The 27,068-nt window shown below is 38.4% G+C and overlaps 1 protein-coding gene across 4 annotated transcripts in view; it reads right to left on the bottom strand.

The window, feature by feature from the left end:
• Positions 1 to 27,068, bottom strand: part of ENTPD1 (ectonucleoside triphosphate diphosphohydrolase 1) — a 98,638-nt gene that overhangs the window by 67,932 nt on the left and 3,638 nt on the right. The window contains exon 1 of one of the 4 annotated variants that reach the window (XM_053662465.1): positions 17,212 to 17,231. The exons of 2 other annotated variants lie outside the window; for them this stretch is intronic. Coding sequence is in view for 1 of the 2 variants with exons in the window: in XM_037138899.2 (XP_036994794.2) it covers positions 4,572 to 4,611 (40 nt within the window). In the remaining variant the exon portion in view is untranslated. Of the gene's footprint in view, positions 1 to 4,571; positions 4,711 to 17,211; positions 17,232 to 27,068 lie in introns of those variants that run through there. One more of the 4 variants, XM_037138899.2, reaches the window with a different exon arrangement.

Genomic DNA, 27,068 nt, shown 5'->3' with positions numbered 1-27,068 from the left:
TCAGCTGGGATTTTTTCCAGACTTACCCAGAGCAATTGCATTCAAATGTCTGGGGACAGGGCCCAGGCACTGCTCAGTTTTTAAAGCTCTGCAGGTGATTCCAGTGTACAACCAAGCTTTCAAATGTCTTCCAAATGTCCAATCCATGCCTACAGAATTCTTACATATTTAACTTCTGCAATAAACTTTTCTAATGGGGCCAGAAGAGCATGTCCATGTAGTTGGGGCCATTGCCAAACATCTGTAATTACTCGGAAGCTCTTATCTTAACCCAAGATTTTGTTTCATTTTAACTTCTACTCACTGATCCCAGCTCTAAGCTATGAAGCAAAACAGAGTATGTTTACTTCTTCAATATGAAATTGTTTTTCAAATCCTCAAAGATAGCCAGTATATATATATCCTATCCTCAAGTTTCCCTTTCTGAAGGCTAAATAAACCCAGTTCCATCATCATTCTTTACATATCACATTTGCCAGGTCTCATGCACCCTAATTACCCTCCACTACATTCTCTCTAGGTTGTTAATATCCCTCTCAAAACACATTACTCTAAACTGAGGATAATACTACAGATGTAGCAAAGTGATTACATCCTTGATTTGGAAACTTTAATTGAACTGCCTAACATGTCTATTTATTTTAGATACTCATATTGAGTCCAGTAAAACCTGGAGATCTTTTCTCACATGCACTATGTCCAAGTTAGGATTCTCACCCTGTTTGTATCATTTAAACGTCAACCTTTATGGTGACGGCCCACCTTTCCAGCCTGATGATATTTGATTCTTTTATCTAATACATTGCACACTCACTAAAAGCTATGTATTGTTGGCAAATTTGCTAAACATGCTTTCTATGCCTTCTTCCAAATCATTGGTAAAATGTGTCTTACAAGACTGGGGAAAGGATACAACCCTGTGATATATTCCCCCGATAACCTATCTTCAAGGTGGATTTCAGACCTTTCGTCAATATGATTTAGTTATGATTCGTGCTAGTAGCAATTCTCCTATTTGATTCTTATCCAGTCCACATTTCTCCAACTCATCTTTAAGCATACCATAAAAGACTTTGCTATATATCTCCGTATACTAAAGAACTAACAAGGAAAATGATAAAATACTTTTGATTTGCTTTAAAATATTCCATAACCAACAATAAAAACATTTGGTAGAGGGGAGAATAATAGAGGAAACAAAAATCTCAATATATTGTTAATTGTTGTAGATGAGTAGTAGTTGGCATATAGAGGTTTGTCAACTATTCTTTCTGTTTTTGTTTGAAATTTTCTGTAAATACAAAATTTTGTGAACCTCTTGCTAAAATACAATGCACTGTTCCTATAAATTTGAGAGACTGGCAAAATTTATTAACTCTAGCACCCTCCTACATGTCTTCCAAATTGGGGTAATTTGATATACCTTAATTTAGCAAATCCATGCCAGTTTCAAGTGATGCTAACACATTTTCCACATTTATTTCAAGGTTTTTCCAAGAGTCAATTTTACATGGAGTTTCCTGAATCCATCCTTTCCCATATTTTATGATTTAAGTGGCTACTGAGAATTTAAAGAACATCATTGTAAAATTCTTTATAGTCATTTGGAAAAACTAGGGGCTCTTAATAATTTCCCATGTGTTTCAATTACTTCTTAATGGTGCATATTTTTCTTTGAATAATTAAGCTGCATTTTTCTAGATTGAAGCAAAATATAAGTTCAGAGGTTCCAATTCATTGTGCATCCCTCTTCCTGTTCATGTTCTAGCATTGAACCGTCACCAAAATAACATCTTTTTTGTTATCTTTAGCATTTTTCCTGCATGCCTCATTTCCAAGTGTCTAAACATTCTTCTCAATTACTTGCCATTTTTTTCTCTATGGTACAAATCCTTAGGGAAAAACTTTTCATTTTATAAAAGTCATAGTCATCATAGAAATTTTTAGAAAATAAATATATAAAAGAAAATTAAATTCATCCATAATTTCTGAGTATCTTATCAAAGTTCATCTGGTGAAATAAGTGTTTTAAATACCTTTCATTTTTTACCCATTAAGATTACTTATGATTACATAATCAGATTTCTCATTTAGTTGGTTATTTTATTTTTAGGCTCTTATCTTTTTTCTTAAATTTAAAAAAGATTTTATTTATTTTTATAGACAGAGGGGAGGAGAAGGAGAAACAGAGGAAGAGAAACATCAATATGCCATTGCCTCTCGTACGCCCCCTCTTGGGGACCAGGCCCTCAACCCTGGCCTGTGCCCTGACTGGGAATCAACTGGCAGCCATTTGGTTTGCAGGCCCATGCTCAATTCACTGAGCTATATCAGCCAAGGCTAAGCTCTTATCTTTTTGAACCATATTCTTTAGCAAATTTGACTAAGAGATCTCACTTATTACTTTTCTGATATATATTTTTTTAATCTACCTACCTAAAAATTGACACCATGTGTCTGGTTGCCTTATGTTTTCCTTCTTCAGAATTATTGATGCCTAAACAAACTACCTTCTTAACCACAACTTTTTTTTGAATGAGAATTAAATCAAGGAAGAAGGGTACTAATATCTTTGTCTGATTTGCAAAAAGTATCTGCAAGGAAAATCAAATTTTTTTCACAGGTTCTCTTTTTGGTAAATTCTATTTGCAACATCTATCTAGACAAAGTACAGTGTTTCATAATTTCATAAATGAAAGGAGCTAGGGTGTGGGATAATGGACAAAAGTGTTGCCAACATTTATTATGACCTTCTTTATGCTAGGCACTTCACATCATTTTTTTTCATTTAACATTCTTAAAGGTCCTATAAATTAAGTATTGTTTTAGTCTCTGTTTAGTCTCATTTACATGAGATGGGTTAAGCAAATTTCCCAAGACAAAGGTGGTAAGATATCTTCAAAATACTAATAATTCACATATCAAATGTGTAAAACCCTTCCTTAGTTCAAATATTCCACTGATAGTCTATTTTGCTTCTTCCTTGCTTTGTAATTTGTAATAGAAACATTTCACTCAAAGCCTCCACTTCACTGGGGTAATTTATCTTATACAACAATGTTCTTTTCACTCTCCTTCCTTTGTATTATGTGACCCGAAGCCCTGCATGGAGCTGCCAATCTTGCACTTCTGCATATTTATACAAACAATATCTTTAACATTCCCTCCCTCTCCTAAAACATCTATGTCTTCAAGTAAGAAATAGACTTCACTGCCCTTGATTTACTAGACACCCATCCTTCTAAGCCTTTGTGACATGTAGAGCTTCGTGTTTATGTAGAGTAGAAGCAGCATATCAATTTCAATAGGTTAGAGTTTGATTTGGAAAAAAAATGAAGATGGTCGAAATATAGCGTGAAATACTTATAAACTGATCAAATGTCCCTAGAAGTTGTATCAATGAATCACAGATTTGATTTCCTTTTTGCTCTCTCAATTCTTTTCCTGGAAATTAATTTGATCATGCTTCACATTGGATGGTGCAACCAAATAAAAAACCCAAAGGAAAACAGAAGCTACAGACAGGTTACTAGATCGGGGATCTTGAGTAAGTCACCTCAGCCTTTGTTTCCTCAACTGTAAAATGAGGATTAACAGTCATACCTCCTTGACGGTGTCATTAAGAGGGTTAAATTAAATTGAAAAAATGTATAAGAAGCCACCATATGAACTATAAATTCAATGATTATGATGCTTATGATACTGATGATTATAGTTCATAAGGCCTGAACTTCATTTGTAGTCAATGTATAAAATCAAGTATACAAATGTGAAATACCCAAGTAACCAAAAGCTTTTAAAATATATTTACAAATGGTATTAAAATTTTTTACGTTGCAAATTTCCAGGGTTCCTCTTTTTCTCGAGATAGGAAAGTCTAGAGTGGATGAGAAGATTCTTGTCACTGTCACCTTTGCCAGCTTTTGCTGCTGACGCTGGGTATTGGTGAACCCAAATCTAGGACTAAGCTTGGATTGGTAGTTGCTGGTCCTACATTGACCTCCTCCTTGGGGAACAACATTAGCCTCAAATTCTAGAATCAGTTTCACTTTCTCAGGCAAAGAAAGGGGATGCAGTAAGGAGGCAGGAGAAACTCATACCTTCTTCCTCCCCTGCTAATCTGGCCCCTTCCTCCAGGCTTGCCTTGCAGGTTCCTTTCAGGGCAATATGGAAGTCCTTGGGCTCAAAGTACCCTCTATCCTCCATGGCTCCTCACTCTACTAATTTCCAGCTTGAGGGAATTAAATAAGAAATACCTCTGATGGCCTTAAAAGTGAAAGAAAGTTGTGTGGTCCTTCACACCTTAGAGTGACTTATTGAGATGGATTGTGTTCCCCAAACGCAGCTGTGACAAAGCTACACAGAAAGAACAGGAGTTTGGAGACAGTACAGGAAGGGCAGGGGAAAACCACCCCTTGGGATGGTTGGGAAGCAAAGGGCTTCAGGCAGCACCCAGGCTCTGGGCAACAGAGCAGAAGGACCTGAGTCAAAAGGCAGAAGAGAAGCTCAGAAACGAGGCCCTGGACAAGATATCCACTTTGCCAACACCCAGTAACAGGGTAGTTACTCACCCTGTCTCCTTCCCACCTCATCAGTTGAAAACGGCAGCATTGCAGGACTCTAAACCAGGAAAACTGTCATCCTCACAATCACCCTCATCATCATCATCTGTTGTTCGCTTGCCAGCTGGGTACCAGGCACTGTGCTAAGCACTTTACATGCATTATTCATGAAACCCTCACAACACTGTAGCTATCATTAACCCATTTGCACTTGAGGAAACCAGGGATCAGAAAGTTGAGTAATATGCTTATGGTCACAAAGAAAGTGCAGAGCTGGAACATAAGCCTGTCTGACTCTGGGAACTTTAGTCTCTTAATTATTAAGAGGAACTGACACTCATTTTTAACTCTACTCTCTTCTATCCTCTCTACCCCTCAACCTAGCCTCCTATCCACTTCCTTCAGCCAAGTGTGGCCAGTTTACATAGCCATCTTCTGAGAAAATTTGCCTCATAAGTTGCTACGTTGGGTTTTGTGGCTGACCTTCATGTCCTGTGACCTTACGATCTTGCCCACAATTATTCCAGCAACTGCTGCTTCAACCAAAGCCTGGGCTGGACTTGCATCATCTCATTTAATACTCATCACAAAGCTGTAAACCAAGTACTGAACATGAATCCCATTGTAGGGGTGAGAAAACTAACACTCAGAGAAGTTAAGTTACCTGACTGAGGCTGTACAGCTAGTAGGAGGCAGAACTAGGATCAGAAGACTGGTTCATCCAAACACTGGAACATTCTGCTGTACCCCCTTTTTGGGGGAAATCAAAGGACCCTCTTGAATATAGTCTGTGACAACAGAGGAGAATTGTCCAGCCACTCCCTCAGGAGATGTAGAGAGAATACAGAGTCAGAGAGGAGCTGAGTTTTTACACTGGGAGGGTGATCAGATAGATGTCCACAGTAGCTGTCCAGTCATGTGATCTGACATTATGCCCTCACGAAAGGCCTCCCACTCCAGCTGATACGCAGCAGTAGAGCCTGTTACCTGTGTTTCCTCACTTTTACATGTGGGCCTGCCAATCTTTATCACCTCAGGAAACTGAACCCAGTCATTGTTATCTGTGATATATATATATATATATATATATATATATATATATATATATATATATATATGTATATATACTCTCTTAGGTTCGAACTCCCTGCAACACACCCCATTATGATCTTGTCTTGATGGAATGGAGTGGCAAGAGCCTTGGAGCCTTACAGACCTTGATGCTTAAATCCTACTGCCAACCCAAGCCTCCAGCTTTACTTCCTCCTCCAACAAGTAACTTTCTCCCTCCTTTATTGTCTGCCAGCGCCAGAGGAAGGAGCAATGAGGCCCAGGGGTGCTTTCCGACAGTGTTCTGGGTGTACACCAAATGTTTCTAGAGGGACCAGCAAGTCAGATGCAGCATGCATCTCAGAAGTGTTGACCCCTGTAACTTCCACATTCCAGGTCTACCCAGGTCTCAGGATGACTGGCAACAAAGCCAGAATTTTTTTCCAGACCTGCAGTTAGCCCCAATCTCTAAACAAGATATCAGAGCTCATAGGAGTCCCTGCATCTTTGAAGTTGATCAGAGCCAAGAGCTGCTGGTGAGTCTGCTGGAAATGCTAGCAGCAAGCCACAAAGACATTTTTAGTGCTCCCACGAAGCCCGTGTGTTCTGAAGATGGGCTATTACAAGAAAGATCCAAGGATACAGAGCAGGTTTCCTGGCTTCAGCGTCTCTTCCCTTTGACACCTATCTTATGACTAATTTGGCAAATGGTCAAAGGGCTATCCTGATCTTTACTGCTACAACAACAAAAAAGCTGAACAAGAAACTCACTTGGTTATATAAAGCATCCCACCATGTTATTTCCTTAGGAAGGCAGGATATAGTAATTAAAAACACACAAAAAGAAAACATTTGACTAGGAACTTATATTTTACATAGATTTTTCTCTCTCTTTCCACCCTTCTTTGCAGGGCCTCCTGTTGTTCTCCTAGTCACCAAAATGTGTTATCTCCAAGTTTGTTCCTCCTTTCCATCATCAGTAATATCTAGAAGCTGAGTTCCCAAGGCAACCACAAATATTTGTTATTCTTTCTGCCATGTGACTTTTTTCTAAAATAAGCTCAGGCATTTTTTCCTGCCATCAAAATGCCAGTAAGAATATAAATGGATATTGGTTTTTCATGCATACCTGTGAAATAGAGAAGGTATAACACTATTTGAGCAAAATGTCTAGGAATTTTGTGAAAGTCTTAAAATAAAAGATCATATAAAAATTGGGGTGTTAGATTATTATATCTTTAAAATAAAATGAGCAAAGGAAAGCTTTCGGAAAATGAATGAAAACAAGCTGATGCACATAGGCTCACATGCATTCTAACAGTAGAATCTGTTTTTGTTTTTTTTTTAAGAAAAGGAGTAGCAAAGAGAAGAGTACGCATCTGCTCTGAGATCTAGTTAAGATTTAGCCTTTTTCTTTTGCAATGCCCCCTGATATGCCAGCCAAAGATGCCCAGAGACCTCCACTTGAAGCTGACAATACTTGAAACCAATTAGCAAACAAGATCTACTTTCTGTTCTCATGTGACCATGGGGTGGATGACCTTTCGGAAATCTGGGATAAAGTCTCCATTTAAGGCTCCAACACAGTAATGACTCCACCACACGAATCATTGTGAATTAGGGAGCTTCCAAATTAAATGGAGTCTAGAAAATGGCCATGTTACAATAGCAATAGTGCTGCTCATAAAACTTTACATTTTGAAAAAACAAACTTTATATTTTGCTAGTCTCGACAATATTTTGCAAACACACTTATGTCCACTCCCTTGTTCGAGACTCAGAGAAACTCCTTAGGAAAACAGAGGCTACATGTACACATATGCACACACATACACAATCCCATTTTGCAGGGAAGTGAAAACTGAGACTAAAAAGCAAGGGAACTTGCCCAACCTGTTTGTGGCCTGGTATATAATTCAACCAAGGCTTCCACTTCCGGCCCCATGTCTTTCTATCTTAGACATCTCGCCATCCCCTCTATCCAAGAATCCTGAAACTAATAGGATTTGTGATATAGAGGACTGGGAGTTTAAAAAGCAGTCTTAGGGCTTTTAAAGAATCAATTCAGAAATACATAAAATAATAGCAAGACTGGCAAAAAAAAAAAAACCAAAACAAAACAGGAAGAACTGAGACAAACTAGTGCAAGATAGAGCCACTAAGGGAACAGAAAATATTCTCTCTCTTCCTCCTTCACATCCTTCCCGCTCATGACTGGACTTTCCAAATGGCTCATTCCTGCAATGTTTGATAGTCTTTAAAATACTTTAACTAGTTTTTTCTTCCAACTGTCGTAGTAGTACAAGTCACATTCATATCACTATCTCCTTTGACACATGTTCCTTATTTGACATGTCCTCTCACTATTTTCCCATTCTGGACATACTCACCCACCTAGTTTGTCAAAATCTCACTTCCAATGTAATGCAGAAAGAAAATGTTCCACCCATAAAGTGATTTTCAGTTTTTCATTCAATTAATCAACTAAAAAGTAAATAAATAAATATGTACTGAATCATGAGGGAACTTTTTGAAGTGATGAACATGCTCTACATGTTGATTGGTCAACAGGGTTGTTTTATGGGTAAATGGAGTAGTGAAAGCCTAGTACTTAGCACAGGGCTTGGCACAACGTAAGCCCTTTATGGATCCCTGCAGACCAGTGCCTTTATGGCACTATCTGTACCATATTGTCTTCAGTTCAGAGCAGTGTGTTTTGATAGAGACACCAACAAACTGGAGGGTGGTAGGTCTAAAGAAGAGAAGGAAGCTTCTATTCACAGAATTTCCTTCAGCAGCTTTTTTTCTTTTTTGCTCCTGTCTAGCTTTGTCCTGCCCTGGTGAAGACATAATAGATTTGTCTCCTGAGTATCAACTCGACCTAATATCTCAGGTATAGTAGAAACATCCTTGCCCTAGTGGGAGAGCATCAGAAAACCCATGACTACTCCCATGCCTGGAACATGTATTCTGGAAGAAATTTAACCCATTCTATGAGAGAATCTGGGCAAACCTAGTTAGCTAAATCTGTCCCAGAGTGTGTGACAGTCTGCCTAGCTACCCAGGTCCTGGTTCTCATTTCATTTCTACCCTAGCACTCGAGCCTGACTGCAAATGTTGACCAAATTGGTAGGGGGCTGACTCCCTCTACTGGTTTCAGTTCACTCCTTTCCTGTAGGATCTGGTCTGTTTCCAGTGTGTTTCCAGCATCTTCCTGGTGCTCATAGGACAAACCTCCCTGTCCAATGACTTGGCCAGAGAGCAAGAGTATATTCCCCAGATGCCCCTGCAGCTGGAATCCACGCCCCAGATCAAAGCCCTTGAATACGGCCATGGCCTGGATCAAATATGAGTTTATTACTCTCCTTTGGCCACGATGATCTATCCAGGGTAACTTCCTTTTACCCTCTCCCATCTGCAAAGAGCCTCAGGCACGTTTCAAGTCTACAGATGTTCCATTTAGAACATTGACAGCAAGGAAGGGAAAAAATTACAAAGAGTAAATATATGAGCTCATAAAACAAAGCAATGTATTGAGGATTCAGTGTAGGAGTAAATATGTCTAATAACTTTAATAGACTTAAACATTTTAGTAGTCATTGCTGTCTTACAATTTCATTCATTCATTCAGTACTCATTCATGTATTCATGCCAGCACTGATTTGAATCACAGATTGCCTGGAATGTGCCTGGTACTGTATATGTAAATATGAATAAGACCTAATCCTTGCTCTTAAAGAACCACAAAAATTAGTATTTAAAATGTCAATGTCATCACCTTCGCTGATTAAAGGAAAGTTTTTATGTGTGGTATGCTCTGTTAAAAGAGAAAGATGCAGCACACCTCAGTAGATTATACATATGTACTGTTCTGTGCCATTTTATATGAGGGACTTGATCATGCTCAGATTTTCTTATCCATGGTGGGGAGGGAGTGGCGCAGTCCTGGAACCAATCCCTCACAGATATCAAGGGACAAGTTAACTTGTGAGGGACTTTTAACTTTGTGGGAGGGCAAGGGGGTCAGTGCCTCTAACCTCAGTGTTATTCAAGAGTCAAATGTATAAGATAATTACATTCAACAGTATCAGCTTAATTAGCACAAAATGTAATGTGTGAGCTTCACTTCTATAAGTCTTGACTCTGGCATTTCTAGATCTCACACATTTGGCCTCCTAGTTATATGGCATTAGCCTTACTTCCTCACCTCCAAAATGGGAGGAACAGTAGTTCATGGCTCAAATGAGGTAATGTGTACAAAGTACTCAATATGATGCATGGAAAACCCTCATTTATATTGTATTTCCCTTTTTAAATATGCATATATGTTTTTATTTATGCACATTTCATTAACAAGATCTTTTTGTTTTTCAGTATTACCTTAATACCTTCATTTGGGGTTACTAAGGTCAACTGCAAGTGGTCCTGAAAGGAGATTAACCAGAGCAGTAAACAACAAAGACAACATACTCATAACCCTAATTAAAAAGGAAGTGAACAGAAGTAAGCAGCCCACAGTCCTAGAAATTAAAATTTGTGAGAAGCTTATCAAAACTACCATCAATTAGGAAAGATGTTAGAGTACATGAAACTCCCCAGGTTAAAAGTAAACTAGTCACAAGACACATTAATAAAATGTCAGCATCCCCTTCAAGGCTGTCTCCAAAGCATATCTGGTCTCTGTATTACTTTATAGACACCACACTTAGTGAGACCTCAACAGTGAGGAGCTCATTCTAAATGTGAAGTAAGTAGGGCTTGACAAAAGAGTGAAATACAGGAGGAGAGCCGAGGCCTCCTCAGGCTAGAGGATGGCAGACACGGAAGAGTCATGACAATGTCCTTTCAAACATCTGAGGAATTATCTTATGGGGACTTAGATTTGGTCCATCTTTATGGCCCAGAGGACAGAACTAGTAGTGCTAATGGCAGAGGAAAGATGCAGGGAAGCAGAAATAATTCCATTAAACATTTAAAAGATCAGATCTTTTTAACAGAGCTGTTTAAGATAGTAAGACAACTGTCTCTGGGGGTTGGGGGAGTAAAGTATAGGAGGCTAAGAAGAGACTTCATGGAGAGAATCCAACTTGGTCAAGAAGCTGGACTATGGATTTGGCTGGTCCATGATAACTTTTTCAGGCTTTTGTGGTAAAAAATAAAATAAAACAATGATATACTCTCTAAAACCCAGTAACTATAAAATGAAGGAAAAAATAATATTAGCCTGTCAGAACTGTGTGAAGATCAGAGAATGTGAAAAAGTCTTTAACATGAAAGACAGAAATGAAAACAACACCGAAGCATAGAAAACAGTAAAGAAAACTTTGATTACTGTTCTCAGAAAGATGAGAATATACTGCACCTGAGACCAAGAGTCCACAATTTTGTTTAAAGAAAACATCAGAAAGTAAGAACAAGTGTTTAGAAATTTAAACTATAATATCTGAAATAAATTTTAACATATGAGTTGAAAGGTAAAGCTGAAGAAATATCCTCAAAGGTAGAGCCAACTGTCAGGGAGTATGGAGAGAAAACAAAATAAATTAAAATTTTAATATAAGAGGGACAACATTTGACTAATAGTCCTTCCAGAAAGAGACGGCAGAGAAAACTGGGAACAGGGAATTATCAAAGGAAACACATGAGACAATTTCCCCAAACTGAAAGATCTGTTGCCAGATGCAAGGAACAGAACACTCAACACAACAGATGAAAATAAACTCGCACCAAAGTACATCACTATAAATTTTTAGTAAGTAACAGATAAAGAAAAAAATCCTAAGTGCTTCCTGGAAACAGTATGGTGGGAAAAACAAGTGACAAAAAAGAAATAGTTGGGACTAAGAATATCATTGGACTTTAAAATTCTAAAACACACAAAGGCCTCTTCATTTTTACTCTAGTGTACCTGTTCTCAGGAAGCTACTGGAGGATGTGTTCCACCCAAATGAGGTAGTGAACCTAGAAAGAGGAAGCGATATTATATAAACTGAGAATCGGCACAGAAGAGAGATCAAGGAAAGCCCAGGAAGACAACCATGCAGCAGACCAGGAAAGCAGCCAGGACAAAACAACAAATTTAGAGAGGAGTTTTAAGAAGAATAGATAAATGAGAAAAGAAGAGGGATGAAAAATAAAAGATTACTGACTATGTACGAAATTATACTGAATAATTTACAAAAAAGAATTACTAATAGAGACATGGAAAACTAAGCAGAGGAAGAAATGGGGCCTTATTAATAATGCCAGTAAAGCCCTGGCTGGCGTAGCTCAGTGTATTGAGCGCGGGCCTGCGAACCAGAGTATCACGGTTTGATTCCCAGTCAGGGCACATGCCTGGGTTGCAGGCCAGTTCCCAGCAGGGGACTCAAGAGAGCAACCACACATTGATGTTTCTCTCCCACTCTTTCTCCTTCCCTTCCCCTCTCTCTAAAAATAAATAAATAAAATATTTTTTTAAAAAAATAATGCCAGTAAAAATAAAAAGTCATACAGTAAAGGAAATCTGAGGCACAAACAATACTTATCTAGATATGCTAAGGTAAACAAACACTGGGTATTGATTTAACTAAAAATTGTGATATCACTGTATAGGGATGGTGTGGAGGGGACAACCCCTGGGGGAATGTTAAAAAGCACTCAGCTGTGACAATATGAAAGGAACAAGTAACATCTAAATTAGCAGTTGTGAGCACAAATACCAGAAGAAATCCTAAAAAGATTTAAAGTGGCTACTCTGGAGAATAAGACTTCAGCATAGACATAAGGCAAAAAGTGATGGGATAGGCAAAGGCAGTTCTTTATTATGACTTAGGAAACTCAATTTTTAATTACAGAGTGGGTCAAAAGGAGGTTTACAGTTGTTCGTATGGAAAATACAATAATTAATAAATAATAACACAATAAACTGCTTCATGTACTCACAACTGTAAACCTCCTTTTGCCCCACCCTGTATATGCATGTATCCCATTGGTAAGTGATAATATTGATCTTTTTAAAAAAGAAAAATTCCGCCATGATTATCGAGGTCTGCTCTGCTTTGAGACTGTTATTTAATTCCACGTTGCCTCGTGGAGCTGTCGTTATCGCTGGAAAACTTCATCTGCAAGGCAGAGTGAGGAGAAACGATGCCAACCTTCCTAAGTTGATATTCTAAGAGTTTATCAGTTTTCGGTGTTGTAAGCACATGTTCTTTTTTTAATCCAAGATAATTTCCTCATTCCAGTTTCATTCTTATTTTTACCTGCTTCTGTTATTTCAAATTCAGGTGTACTGCCTATTTCTTTGGAATTTTTTTTCTGGGTTATTCACATCTCATTTTTAAATATTCTGTTATAGCACTGGCTCTTAAAAAGCAAGAAGACATATTTGTAGACTTGTGGGAAATTAACAGGCAAATTTTACTTGAAAATTAAAATAACACTAACAGGCAATTTGCTATATTTCACATATTCCTTTGAAACATGCTTAATTTTTTACTAGTCAATTAATTTCCACTTAACATTAAAAATTTTCCATGTTAGAAATTTCTAAATAAAATTAATTTTTTATTGCAAATTTATTGTATGCTCAAGGTTAAAAATTTGGAAAATACATTAAAGCATAAAAAAATAAAATGCTCTCTCTCTTGATCACCCATGAATAATCTCCTCAGTATTTCACTTTGTATCTTGCAGGTCTTCCTCCTGTGCATAGTCGATGTCTATATTTATTATGGTAAATTTTTTTTGACAAAATAGGTCTTCGGTGTTCAACTTTATACCTTGTTTTTCTCTTAACAATGCTTATTTCTCTTGTCCTTGGAAATTCTTTTACATTATTTGATTATTGTTTCATATATGGATATATATATTAGTTTAGGTTATTTCCAATTGTTCACTATTACAAACAGTGTTCTAGTAAATATCCAGTGACCCATCTACACAGACACCCAGGCTGCTTTAGTTAGGGTACGTTCTCATAGTAGATATGCTGGTTCAGAGTGCAGATATTTTTAAGGCTTAAAATAATTATAACCAAATTTTCCTCTGGGAAAGTTTACTCCTTGGACTCTCACCAACAACTTGGGAATATTAATTCTCTCCATTTTTTCAGCAACAATGGACACTTTTAAATAAAAAGCTTTGCCTTTCATTATGTGAAAAAAACATGATGAAAGGGGTGCTTGGGAATCATAGCAGAGCCTCCAAAATTTATCTTGAGGATAAACTGGGATATTTTCTATAGCATAGTCTTCACATCTAGGATCATTTGACATATTAGGATGAATCATAAGACATTGCCAATACTTGACAGTTTTTGACTTACAAAACTGTCCATTTCAAATGGCTGAGCCTAAGAAATATATTTGTAAAATTGGAAAAGGCATTACAGGTAAAGAATGGGCCAAATTGCCATTGCCTTTGAAAATTTCTCAGTTACGGAAGAGCTGTCAGTACAACCTGCTCTAATGGCAAGGCCCTGCTGTGCTTCTGCTGAAGGAGTTCAGATCAGGTCTCCGCAGGATGTACCATTTCGGTGTGTGAATTATTTTGAGCTAAAGGCAGTTGAGACCCTGAGGACTCACAAGAAACTTTTACCTCTCCCTTAAAGAATTTAAATTAGGGGCCTTTCCTATAATTAGTTATTACCAGAGACAGCTTTTTGTGACCTACGTATAGGGCAAAGCAAGTATATAATTACTGAACATCTGCTCTTATCATCCTGAGAATGACATTTCCCCTTCTGAAGCCCTGACATGCCTTATTTCATCCTTAGCTCAGAACACCTTATAAAACTCATTTTACCTTTCTGTCCCTCCATGTCTCATGTATGCTGGCTCTCTGACTCTTTTATGTATGTGAGGTTCCCATATATTCGTATGTAATTAAACTTGGCTATTTTCTCCTGTTAACGTGGCTCATGTTGATTTAGTTATAAGACCAGCCAGAAGGAACTAGAAGGGTAGAGGAAAGTTTCTTCATCCCCTTCTCTACATTGCCGACCTGGTTGGTTGGGCTGGGGTGAGTCAAAGTGAATCACAACAGGGTGTGATGGAGACTCCATCACTGGAGTCCCCTGAAAGATGGCCTTCCTATAGAGAACTACCACTGTGAAGTAGGATTTTGGAGAGAAAACATATAACAAGTAAAGTTAAAAAGAAGTTAGAGAAACTTCAGAAATGCTTCAAGTGTATGAGGGAATATCCAGTGGGTGATGGTGCTTGACTAATAATGCTGGAAACATTTACAGCCCTAATGGGGAAATGTATCTGAGAAACACCATTTTCTCTCATGAAAAAAAATGCTTAGATTATTGTTTAGATTAATCCCCACAGATGAATTAGATTATGCCCACAGATGAATTAGAGAACTAGCCTAGCATGAGTGGGAGCCATTTAGTTTGCATGAAAAATAACTGCAGGTCATCAAGGTCCAAGGAGTCCTACAGGACATGAATAATCAAGAGGCTTAAATGTAACTGGAAGTGTGGCGTCAAGAAAAGGGGCCTTTAAAAGGCAGCCACCAACCAACTGGACAAATTGGGCGCACTCCTTCCCAATTCAAGACTTCAGTGTTTCTGTCACTCATATACTACTGTAATTTGGAGAGCAACTTGGGAATTCTACTTTTAGGAATTTATCCTAAAAAAATCTCCAAAGACATACATGGAGATCAATCCACAGGCTCTTATTTATAACAGTAAAATATTTGGAAACTTCCCATGTGTCCCACAAAAGGAAATAGTTAAATATATTGTATATGTTCAAGTGATGCACTGTCTGCAACAATTAGAAATCATATGGAAAAAGCCATTCGATTGTCATGACAAACGATAAAGTAAAATAGATGATTGCAATTGGTACGCTTAACATGACCCAACATTTTTAGAATCTAAATAATAACAACAAACAATAAAAAGGTGGAGAGGGAGGAAGATAAGATAAAAGTTGGGAAGTTACATAACAAAGAATTAAGTTACCTAATAAAGAATTGTGAGTAGTGAACTTACAGACTTTTTATTTTTCTTATTTGCTTTCTATATACTCCAAATTTTTACAGTAAATGTATTATTTATGTAATTTTAAGGTAGAACATAAAATTAATTTTATTTTAATGAAGAGATTTGAGAAGACTCAAGTTTCTTCCAGCACTAACATTCACTGAGTCCTTTTGAAATGCCAAATGCAGGGATGCCTAGACCACATCTAAATTGTGATTTCCCACTCCTAGCCTACCCAGGTTCTCCCTTAAAGTGCAAAGTCTTCCAAATCATTGGGTTTTGCAAATGGATATATCCTCTGAAACCATAAGGCAAGTCTAGGGAATGCAACAGCAGGTAGGGGCCGGGAGTTCGCAGCTGTCTTCACAATCTGAATCCTGGAGTGACTCACTGGAAAGACACTTTTGTAAAAACCACACTTTCTGGCCCTAGGGACCCTGGCTTTTCTTTCACAGAAAATGTTTACAATCTGGATGGTTTTCCAGCAGCAGGTTACATACCTTTCTATAAAAGTTTCCATTCCTAAAACAGTTTACAGATAGCTGATGGTAGAAGCCGTAAAGAGGATAAACGGGACAGAAACAGGCTATTTCTAGCTGAAGTGAACATATGCTGTATTGTCTGCCCAAGAGTCCATTTCCCCTTTTTCTGGTACCATGACTCTGAATTTCCTTTGAGGAACCTCACACTCAGTGATGTTCTTCAGATGACACTTATTTCTCCTTAATTCAGGGAGGGGACAGGGAGGTGGGAAATGCAGGGAAGCAGAAGCAATAGGATTAACCCCAGTGAGAATTTTGTCCCAAGCACTGCACCAAAAATGCTCCTATCAGCACCACCATGGACCTCCACTGTGCTAAATTCAATCATCAGTTTCACCTGATTTAACCCATGATCTGAGCAATAGATTCAGATGACCACTTCCTCTTCATGAAATACTCTTTAGTTGGTTCCTACAACCATACTCTCCTAGTTTATTCCCTGACCCTCGCTCCAAACACACACACACACACACACACACACACACACACACACACACACACTCTCTCTCTCTCTCTCTCTCTCTCAGTCTTCCAGGATGGTGTCTCCTCTTGCCCCCAGCCTTTAGAGTGTGAGCTTCCCAAGGCTCAGTCCTTGAAACTTCTTTTCTATCTCTACACTCATGCCTTTGGTGCTCTCATCCAGTCTTATTACATTGAATCCAATCTCACTGAGTCTAAACACCAGCCAATGACCAAAATTTGTCTTTCTAGTCCAGTCTTCTCCCCTCAACTCCGTATTCATCTGCTGAATTCAAAATCTCCATGTCAAATAGGCGTTTCTCATCAAATAGACCTTTCTTACCAAACTTAAAACATCTAAATCAAGATCCTGATCTTCCCACACAAACCTGTTCCTCCCACAGCCTTTTCCATCTCAGCTCAAGGCAACTTCACCCTTTTAGTCTCTTGTGAGTCCCCAAACTCTAGGGTCAGCTTCCTTTTCCCTTTGTTTCCCAGCCAAAATTCATCAGAAAATACTATTGGCTCTGTCTTCAGAATAAATCCAAAATCCAATTGCTTCTCACCACTTCTACTGCTACCACCGAGAACTGAACTGAATACAGTCATCTCTCACCTTTATTATAGAAGTTCTCTCCCAACTAGTCTCTCCCGTTCTGCCCTTGCTTCCTTTCAGTTTATTCTTTATACAGCAGACAGATTAATCCTATCGTAATGTGAATTGAATCAAGTCACTCCTCTGCTCAAAACCCAGAGTGATTTCCTATTTCACTGTAAGTAAAAGCAAAGGTTAAACAATGGCCTGCAAGGCACTGGAAGGTCTGTTTAGGCCAAACCCACTTCTCGGCTCTTACTTCCTTGCTCTCTCCCACCCAGCCACACTGGCTTCTTTGCTGTTCCTTAAACATCTAATTTCTCTTTAGGACTTTGTACTTGCTTGCCTGGAATGTTCTTCCTGGAGATAGTCACTTCTTCCCCTCTTTAAGGTCTTCCTTCAAAAGCACCTTCTATCTTACCATCCTATCTAAAATTGTAATCTCCCAACATTTCTTATTCCCCCTTCCCTGCTTTAATTTTCTCCTTAGTACTTATCATCACATAATATACCACACATTTTACTTTTTTTGGCTTATTGTATGTCTCCCCTCACCCCCTCACCCAGAACATAAGCCCCATGAGGTTAAGAATTTTGTTTTATCTCCTGCTGTATTATCAGTGGCTCAAAAAGTGCTTGACATATTCTTTGCTCAACAAATATTTATTGAATAAAAGAGTCCATCTCCATTCTGCCGGCTCTTCTCCATCAAACAAATGCAAGTTCACTCCAGCTTTAACATTCTTCCCGTGATCCAACTCATCCCACAAGTCGGCTCTCTCCTGCCCTCCACCAACTCACTGTTCCTGCTTTCTTAACATCTGCTCTTAAACCTCTTAATATGACTAAATATTCGACTAAATCTGTTTTCACCAAGGAGAGTTATAAGCACCAAATTTTCAAACCTAATCACTATATTTCTTCCTCTGTAAAAGGTACCATTAGAGGTTTTTTCATTTGCAGAGGAGAGTACAGAGTGTGGGTAGGAAACATTATAAAATACACTCCAATTCCCAAATACATTAATTACACTGTGGGGCAGGAACAGACAGCAAGAGGGGTATGCTGGAAGGAGAGACAATGAATACCTATTCTCATTTTCTTTCTTGCCTAGTCTGCAATTCTGGCACTTTTTGGTATGGTTCTCAAAACACCCTCTCCCTTGACTACAAGGTTTAGACTCTCTCCTTGGCTTTCTCGAGAAACTACCTTTTAAGGCATTCCTTCTGAATCTCTTTTCTTAAATTCTTTCTCTTCACATCCCTTTATTAATATTGGTATTTCCTTAGGTCCCATCCTTCATCCTTGTTGCTTTCATTCTCTGCCCTTTCCAGGGTGACTTATTTATACCCACACTTTTAACCACTGACTCCATGCTCCAACCCCAACTTCCATTACCTCTCAACTTCTGCCAGACCTCTCCAAGCTCTGGACACAAACTTCTAGCAACCAACATAAGGTCTCTTCCTTAATGTATAAACATTCACATCCAGCATGTGCTAGAATGAACTAATCTCCCTCCTCCCTGCTCAAATCTATTCCCCTCCATCATTCCCAGCCTTACATACAAACATTTATTGACCAAACCATCCAAAGCTAAACTTGAAGACATCTCTCTTTCTCTCCCAACAAACCACCTAGCCCTCTAACTCAGACTCTACCTTGGAAATAATGTCTAAATCCAGCCCCTCCCACCCATTCACTATTTAATGCCTTAGATGGAGGTCCCCAACATCTCCCACCTACTGGACTATTGCAGGAGCCCAATACTTGTCTCTCTCTATTGCTCACCAACTTTTTGGTTTATTCCCTACCCTAACACAGGCCGCACAAAGCTGAATCTTATGTATAATGATGGTATAAATGAAAATACTTTGCCATACTCTCCCACATTCTTGTGAAAATCTACATTTGTATCCTAAAAGAAATGGGTTTTCCCTCAATTAAGAAATGGCATTAATGGCAAGTATCAGCTCTTCTGAGATAGAACAGCATGACCAGGGCCAAGTAAATAGAGGACTTAGTTGGCCCTTCCAACACCCATTAACCTGGGCATAACAAAAGTTCACCATGGGAAAAAACAGCACGGTGGAATGGCAAGTCTTTGGGAAATCTTGGGTTTGCTATTTAGTCTGTCTTTGTTTTATTTGTTTGGGTATTGGTTGTTGCCTCTAAACTGGCAGCCACGTGTCCACCATGAGAATAAAGAAGCTTTACAAGTGATCTCCAACAAAGGGCATTACTTGGGCAAGGTACTAAATGAAACAGGAGCTCTCTCTCCAGTTCAACAGAGGCTTGCTCTCAGCAAGGAAGGGGCAAAAGCAAGAAAATGGGACCAAAGAAGGGTTCTTCCTGAACATAATTCTGTCTCTGGAAAACAATATTGACCAAATTCTGACTAGCTCCTCTATCCTCTGAAACAGGACTATATGATGATAGGACTTTTGTCTTTCTCCCATCTGAATGAGCTTTTCTGGATAGAAGGTTGTCTTTCAATAGAAGGCAAATCAAGCATTTGGTGATTCTATTCTTCTAGGATGCAAACAGAATCTGAGGGAGCCAAAGGCAGACCCTACATTCCAACCCTCTAACATTGGGGGGCAATGACTCTCCCCAAAGCTTCCTTAGATCATTTTAGAATAAGGTGAAAATATACACATTCATTTATATGCACATACAAAAATAATCTCTTTTCTTTCATGGATAAGGCCAGAGATTAGATAAATTTTGCAACAAAGTAGAAAGAATAAAAGAGGAAACACTTTCTTCCAAAAGAGATATGATGCAGGAAAGAATGGGAAATCTTTCTTTGTTTACTTTTTAGTTAGATACAAAAGGATGTTGCTGTGAGAACAGAACAAACTAAGATAAAAGATTTCATGGAAACTAAAAACATTGTAATTGAATGAAAGTTTATACTGGAGATAATTATGAAAAACTGAATTAGTAAAGTAGAGTACAATCTTAGGAAAATATTCTCAGGATACAAAGAAAAATAAATGAATGGGGAGGAAGGAAGGAAGGAAGAGGAAAGGATCAGAAAGGAAGGGAAGGAAAAGGAAGGGGGAGGGAAGGGAAGGGGAGGGAAGGGAAGGGGAGGGGAGGGGAAGGGAAGGGAAGGGAAGGGAAGGGAAGGGAAGGGAAGGGAAGGGAAGGGAAGGGAAGGGAAGGGAAGGGAAGGGAAGGGAAGGGAAGAAGATATTCAGGTTAAAAAAAAGCTGTCCTCAAAGAATAGAATTTCTCAAGACAATCGAGGACTATCTCCAATTACTTAAGGGAGATAAAATTTCTGTATTTAGATGAGTTGTCACTCTCTTACCCTATTGATACCCTTTCTAAAAATTACTTTGCTATTCCTATTAGATCAAACCAAAATTAACACCTCAAGAATGAGGAAAAGAACTATTTTGAAATCAATTAAATGCATGGAGTGGTGAATTTGATTATCAATACCTAAAGAAAAATTAAAGCCTTGTGAAATAAATGAGTAATAGAATTTTCAGACTTCTGGACAAGATGGAGACATAGGTAGATACACTTTGCTTCCTCACACAACCAAAAGAAGAACAACAACAAATGTGAAAACAAAAACTAACCAGTATTGCCAGAAAATCAAACTGTGTGGAAGTCTGACAACCAAGGAGTTGGAAAAGAAACATTCATCCAAACTGATAGGATTGGGCAGCCTGGATGGAGAGGACACATGGCAAGGCTGCAGCTGGAGGACCAGGTGAGTGAGGCAGTGGCTGGCAGACTGGGGCAAGCAAGGGGGTGGCTGGTGGACAAGGTTGTTCCACATTTGAGTGCAGATAAGTTGAGAGGAACAACTGAGGAGAGAGACAAACTGTACCATCCAGGGTTTCAGCACAGGGAAATAAATCCTCAAAACCCCTGGCTGTAAAAACTATGGGGTTTCCAGCAGTGGGAGAAACTCTCAGACTCACAGGAGAGTTTATTGGAGAGACTCACTGGGTCCTAGAATATACACAAGCCCACCCACCTGGGAATTAGCACCAGAAGGGCCCGATTTGCTTGTGGGTAGCAGGCAAAGTGACTGAAAGTTGGCCAAGAGCTGAGCAAGCAGCATTGTTCCCTCTCAGATCCCTCCCCCACATACAGCACCACAACACAGTGCTGTGGGTTGCTCCACCCTAGAAAACACCTATGGTTTTGCCCCTTACAACATAACAGGCATGCTGAGACAAAAAATTATGGCCCACATGTAAGAATAGATCAAAACTCCAAAAGTAGAACTAGGGTTGAAGAAATATGCAACCTATCAGATGCAGATTTCAAAACACGGGTAATCAGGATGTTCACAGAATTGGTTGAGTATGGTGGCAAAATAGAGGGAAAAGTGAAGACTATGTAAAGTGAAATAAGGGAAAATATATAGAGAACCAACAGTGAAGAAGGGAAGGAAACGGGGACTCAAATCAATGATCTGGAACAAAAGAGAAAAAGAAACTTTCAATCAGAGCAGAATGAAGAAATAAGAATGCAAAAACAAAATGAGGAAATGTTTAGGAACCTCCAGGACAACTTTAAATGTTTAAACATCCAAATCATAGGGGTACCAGGAAGAGAAGAGGAAGAGCAAGAAATTAAAAACTTATTTCAACAAATAATGAAGAACTTCCCCAATCTGGCAAAAGAAATAGATTTCCAGGGAGTCCAGGAAGCTCAGAGAGTCCCAAAGAAGTCAGACTCAAAGAAGCATACACCAGGTTACATCATAATTATATTACCCAAGATTAAAGATAAGGAATCTCTTGCTTTTTCTTAAAAGTAGCAAGAGAAAAGGAGACAGTTACTTACAAAACAGTTCCCATAATACTATGTGCTGATTTCTCAAAAGAAACCTTGCAGGAAAGAAGGGCCTGGAAAGAAGTATTCAAAGTCATGAAAAGCAAGGACCTACATCCAAGATTGCTCTATCCAGCAAAGCTTTCATTTAGAATGGAAGGGCAGATAAAGTGTTTCTCCGATAAGGTTGAGTTAAAGGAGTTCATCATCACCAAGCCCTTATTATATGATATATTAAAGGAACTTATTTAAGAAAAAGAACATGATCAAAAATATGAACACTAAATGACAACAAACTCACAATGATCAACAACTGAACCCCAAAACAAAAACAAACTAAGCAAATAACTGGAACAGGAACAGAATCATTGAAATGGACATCACATGGAGGGTTATCAGCAGGGAAGGGCAGAGGGAAGAATGGGGGAAAGATACAGGGAATAAGAAACAAATGGTAGGTACAAAATAGACAGGGGGAGGTTAAGAATAGTATAGGAAATGTAGAAGCCAAAGAACTTATATGTACGACCCATGGACATGAACTAAGGGTGGAGGAATACTGGTGGCTGGGGGGGTGGAGGGGTGTGCAGGGCAGAGGGAAACAAAGGGGAGAAAAATGGGACAACTGTAAATAGCATAATCAAAAGAATATATTAAAAATAATTTTCAATATTGCAATTTATAACATCAGTTTAAATAAAATAAGAAAGGAAAACACAGGAAACAGAAGCTCTTGAATTCTTATCTTTCACAACAGAGTCAAAAGTTACTATGTTCATTATTTTGATATTAAGATAAACTTAAGTTCAGGAATGTTTTTCTTTTAATATTTAAGATATCTATAGAAAAGAATAAAAATAAAATGTTTGTTATTCACAGCTTTGTAGAAATATATATAAAGAGAAACAAAAGTCCAGAGTCTCTACAGCAAAGAGCATTATATGAGAAAACATTAAACACTAGGAGAATAAAACAAGAATGGCCATTAAAATAAACTTGAGCTAAATTCCCCAATGAAAACGGAGAATAAAATTAGATTTTAAAGTCAATATTTTATAGAGGATACATCTTTTGGGAGAAATTGACAAGCTGATCCTAAAATTTGTATGGAAATTCGAGGGATCCATAATAGTCAAAATAATCTTGAAAAAAGAAAATATAATTGGAAAAGTTGTATTTCTTGATTTCAAAGCACTACAAAGTTATGGTAATCAAGACAGTGTAGAAATGACACAAGAATAGACCTGTGGATTATGGAAGAGAGTGAGAGTCTAGAAATAAACCCTCATATTACAGGCAAAGGAGGGATAAATGGGGGTGGTAAGAGACTTTACTTTTGGCAGTGTGCAGATGATGTTTTGTTGAGTTGTACACCTGAAACCTGTATTGTTTTGTTACCAATGTCACCCCGACAAACTCAGTTTTAAGAAGGTCTCTCTCTTCCTCCCAACTAAAGGGACATTTGTGACTGCACTTAGGGCCCACCTGCATAACCCAGGATAATCTCCCAGTTCAAGATCCTTAGTTTAATCAAATCCCAAACCCTTTTCTTTTTCCATATAAGGGTAACACTCAGACATCTAGGAATTAGGAGCTATAATCTTTGCAGACTACCAGTTACCATATCAACCAAAAAAAAAAAAAGAAAACAAAGGACTGGCCAGGTCGCTCAGCTGGTTAGAGCATCATCCCAATATGCCAATATTGCAGGTTCTGTCCCTGGCCAGGGCACATACAAGAAATAGCCTATGGATACATAAATAAGTGGAACAACAAATCACTCTCTCTCTCTCCCCCCACCTCTATATCTCTAAAATCAAATTTTTTTAATTTAAAATAAGAAAGAGAAAGAAAATATATGAAAAAGTCTATGATTATTTCCAAGACTAGCAAAATAAAGTAATAAAAGGGCATTAATCAAAATATGGTATCAACATTTTATACAGCTTAAATTAGAAAATATGAGTACCACATTATTAATTTCTATTTACCAACCCTTGTTCCCTGGAAACTTTTCAGGTCCTCCCAACCTTATCTTTTCAGTGCAATGTCTAAAAAATTATTTTGCTGGTGACACATCACTTCAGATGTCTTTTTGTGTGTGTGTCTGATTCTGTATCCACTGAGCAATGCTGTTCCAGTTTCATGGTTCAGAAATTCTGACCCCCACCTCCCAAATCCTGCCAACAGACCTACCTCCTGAATCTGGCCTCCTGGAGTCTGCCATGGTTACTTGGGAGGGGAAGGACTGGTAATTTTCACACACACCCATCCCATACTTTTAAAGGCACGTAACTATTCAAGGTCCAGCTGCCTAAGGTGCTATCTGAGAACTTTATCTTACCTTCTCTTATCTTTCCCAAAACCTTGTTTCCTAAGACTGCTTTCTGCATCTACTTTACATTCCTTTTATATTCCCGACTCTCCATTACCCCTCCTTTTCTAATAAACTACTATAAAAATGATTCACATCTCATTTTTTTCCTAGAACTGAAATTATTACAGGTATCAATAAGAGTATACAAAAGTAAATGCATATATACTATAATTTTGCATAGAAGAAAATCATGGTTGGAGAAGAATTGCCGTATAATTGAAATGACTGGGTAGATTTATAAATATCCAATTTTATATCTTAAAAACAGACTATATCTTATTCACAAGTGTTCTTAGATTTATAAAAATTCACTATATGCTTATGTACAAGAAACTTCAGAAACTATAAAGTTATGTTCTCTATCATGAAATAAAATAAAAGTTCATTGAAATCAATGGTTTAAACATAAATAACAATTACTTGGAACTTAAAAGTTTTATTATCATGGGTTAAAGAGACATTAAAAATGCAATATCAAACTACTTTGAAAACTACAACACCACAGATAAAACATTTGTTGAATGTATCCTTCACTATAAGTCTCTGTATAAAACACCAGGAGAGATTCAGGGAACCAATTTCAAATAGGGCAGAAAAACGTGAATATCTTTATTTTATGAAAAGCTTACATAAATTAATTTAAAAACATAAAATCCGAATAAATAATAAACATGCAAGGGATATAAACAAAATACAAAAGAAGAATTTATGTAAAAAAAAATCAGATTTCTAGTAATTAAAGAGCTACAAATGAAAACAACATAAAAGTAGACAAAATTATTTTAAAAATGAGAACAAACAAAAACACCAAAATTGTCAAAAATGCAGCAAAACAGGACCTGCCTATGGGAGGCTGAAGGATCCAGTCTTAGGGATGGCACCTCGGCCAAGTGACTAAGATCTTCAAAACACATTTACTGCTTTTAACCCAGTAATTCTGCTTCTGGGACTCTGTCCTGAGGGTGCAACCCAAATATTGAACAACGTCACACACAAAGATGTTTATAGGAAACGGCCACAACCTAAATGTTTGATAACAGCAAAATATTTACAGAATATTTACATAAATGATGTAACTATGAAAATTATGCTAACAAAGACTAGGCTGTAAGATGGAAAGTGCTTGTGCTTCACCACTACACTAAAAGCCAGGCTTTCAAATTGTACATACATGCAGCCTAATGATCGCAAGGCCGTCTCCTAATTTTCCAAGGTCCTACTCAAGTACCTGCTGAAAGAGAGAAACAACCCAGGCATAGTATTCAGTAAAAAGACTTGCAAGGAAATACACCAAAGTATTGTCATAAGTGACTATTTTCTTCTCTCCTTTAATGTACGTTTTCGTGTTTTCTTTAATGGACATGTGCCATATTACTTACACACTCACAGACATGAAGAAACTGTCTACATCATCCCTATAAATTGAAAGGAAACACCTCTTTCTGTAGGGAATGTATTGCCATTGTTCCTGGGTCTCTAAGGTCATTTTGATATTCTAGCATAAAAATTGCAGGATAAAGGCATGTCAGACAACTTCTCCCATCTTCTTTTCTCCAATAGTTTCTTTTTCCTGATGATTCCTTCAATTTTTCAAACCTATGGAAATTTCGTCAGTCCTCTCTCCCTTCCTTTGCACCTGGGATGTTTCCCCCTCACTCCTGCAGGGTGGAGATAATGCCCCAGGCACGCTGCTCCCAGTCTCAGAGCCCTGAGTCCCTGCTAACCCCGGCTCCCAGACATTCCAATCACCCACCAAAGGGTACTAGAGGCAGAATGTTCTGCTCCAGAGATTCTCAGGTTGGAGGCAGGTCGTGAAACTAGGTGTGGAAAACTTGGAGCTACGGAGAAAAGGTGAGAGATACTTAGAAAATCCAGTGCAAGGACTTTTGATACATAATAGTTTTGTGCGATGAACATTCAGACTTGTTTCTTGCATGACAACTTGCGGGACTCCACATCCTGTTCTGGATGTGTATTAACTTAATGAATGAACAAAGGAATGAATGAATGAATGAATTATGCTTCCCGTTATCCTGCAATGACATAGCTGATCAATGACTCAGAGTGATGGATGGAGGAGGGGTTGGTCATTTAGTACCAAAATAAACCCCCAGATTAAGGCACGCAAGGACCCATAACATGGCTCGTCAAAGTGTGGCCTAGGGAGGGGCAGCATTACCATCACTTGAAAATTTGTTAGAAATGCAGAATCTCAGGCCTCACCCCAGAGCTACGGGATCAGAATCTGCATTTTAACAAGATCGCCAGTGACTCATATGTCTGTTAAAGCTTGAGAAACACTGCCTCAGAACCCACACAGCAGTCACTGAAACGAAGCTAGTGCGTCTGCTCTTGTAGACTTCCATTAAACCATCGAGAGGCTGGATGATTCTTTACCACATGGGCTGCCTTCAGTGTTGACCTTGCTCCAAACTGTGGCAGGGAACAGAGCTCACAGCAGAACAGACCCTCTGTGGCTTGTCCCAGACCTCACCACTCTTTGGGGCTGAGTCCAGTACCACTCTCCTCACAGTGGGGTTACAGGTGAATGCCCTTGGGCACAATCACTTACTGGTTAAAGACAGTGCAGAAGCAACCCAAGAGACAATGCAAGGGAGAAAATACTCTTAAAATGCAGTTTAGCCAAGTAAAAGCAAGACTAATTAATCACTGGCATTTGTAAAAACTATTTGCC

This window comes from Artibeus jamaicensis, unplaced genomic scaffold, assembly GCF_021234435.1.
Source record: "Artibeus jamaicensis isolate MK-2021 breed Jamaican fruit bat unplaced genomic scaffold, CSHL_Jam_final contig_252, whole genome shotgun sequence".
Taxonomy (NCBI): Eukaryota; Metazoa; Chordata; class Mammalia; order Chiroptera; family Phyllostomidae; genus Artibeus; species Artibeus jamaicensis.
Note: the sequence above shows the minus strand (reverse complement) of the source record. Positions and strands in the feature narration are given on the sequence as shown.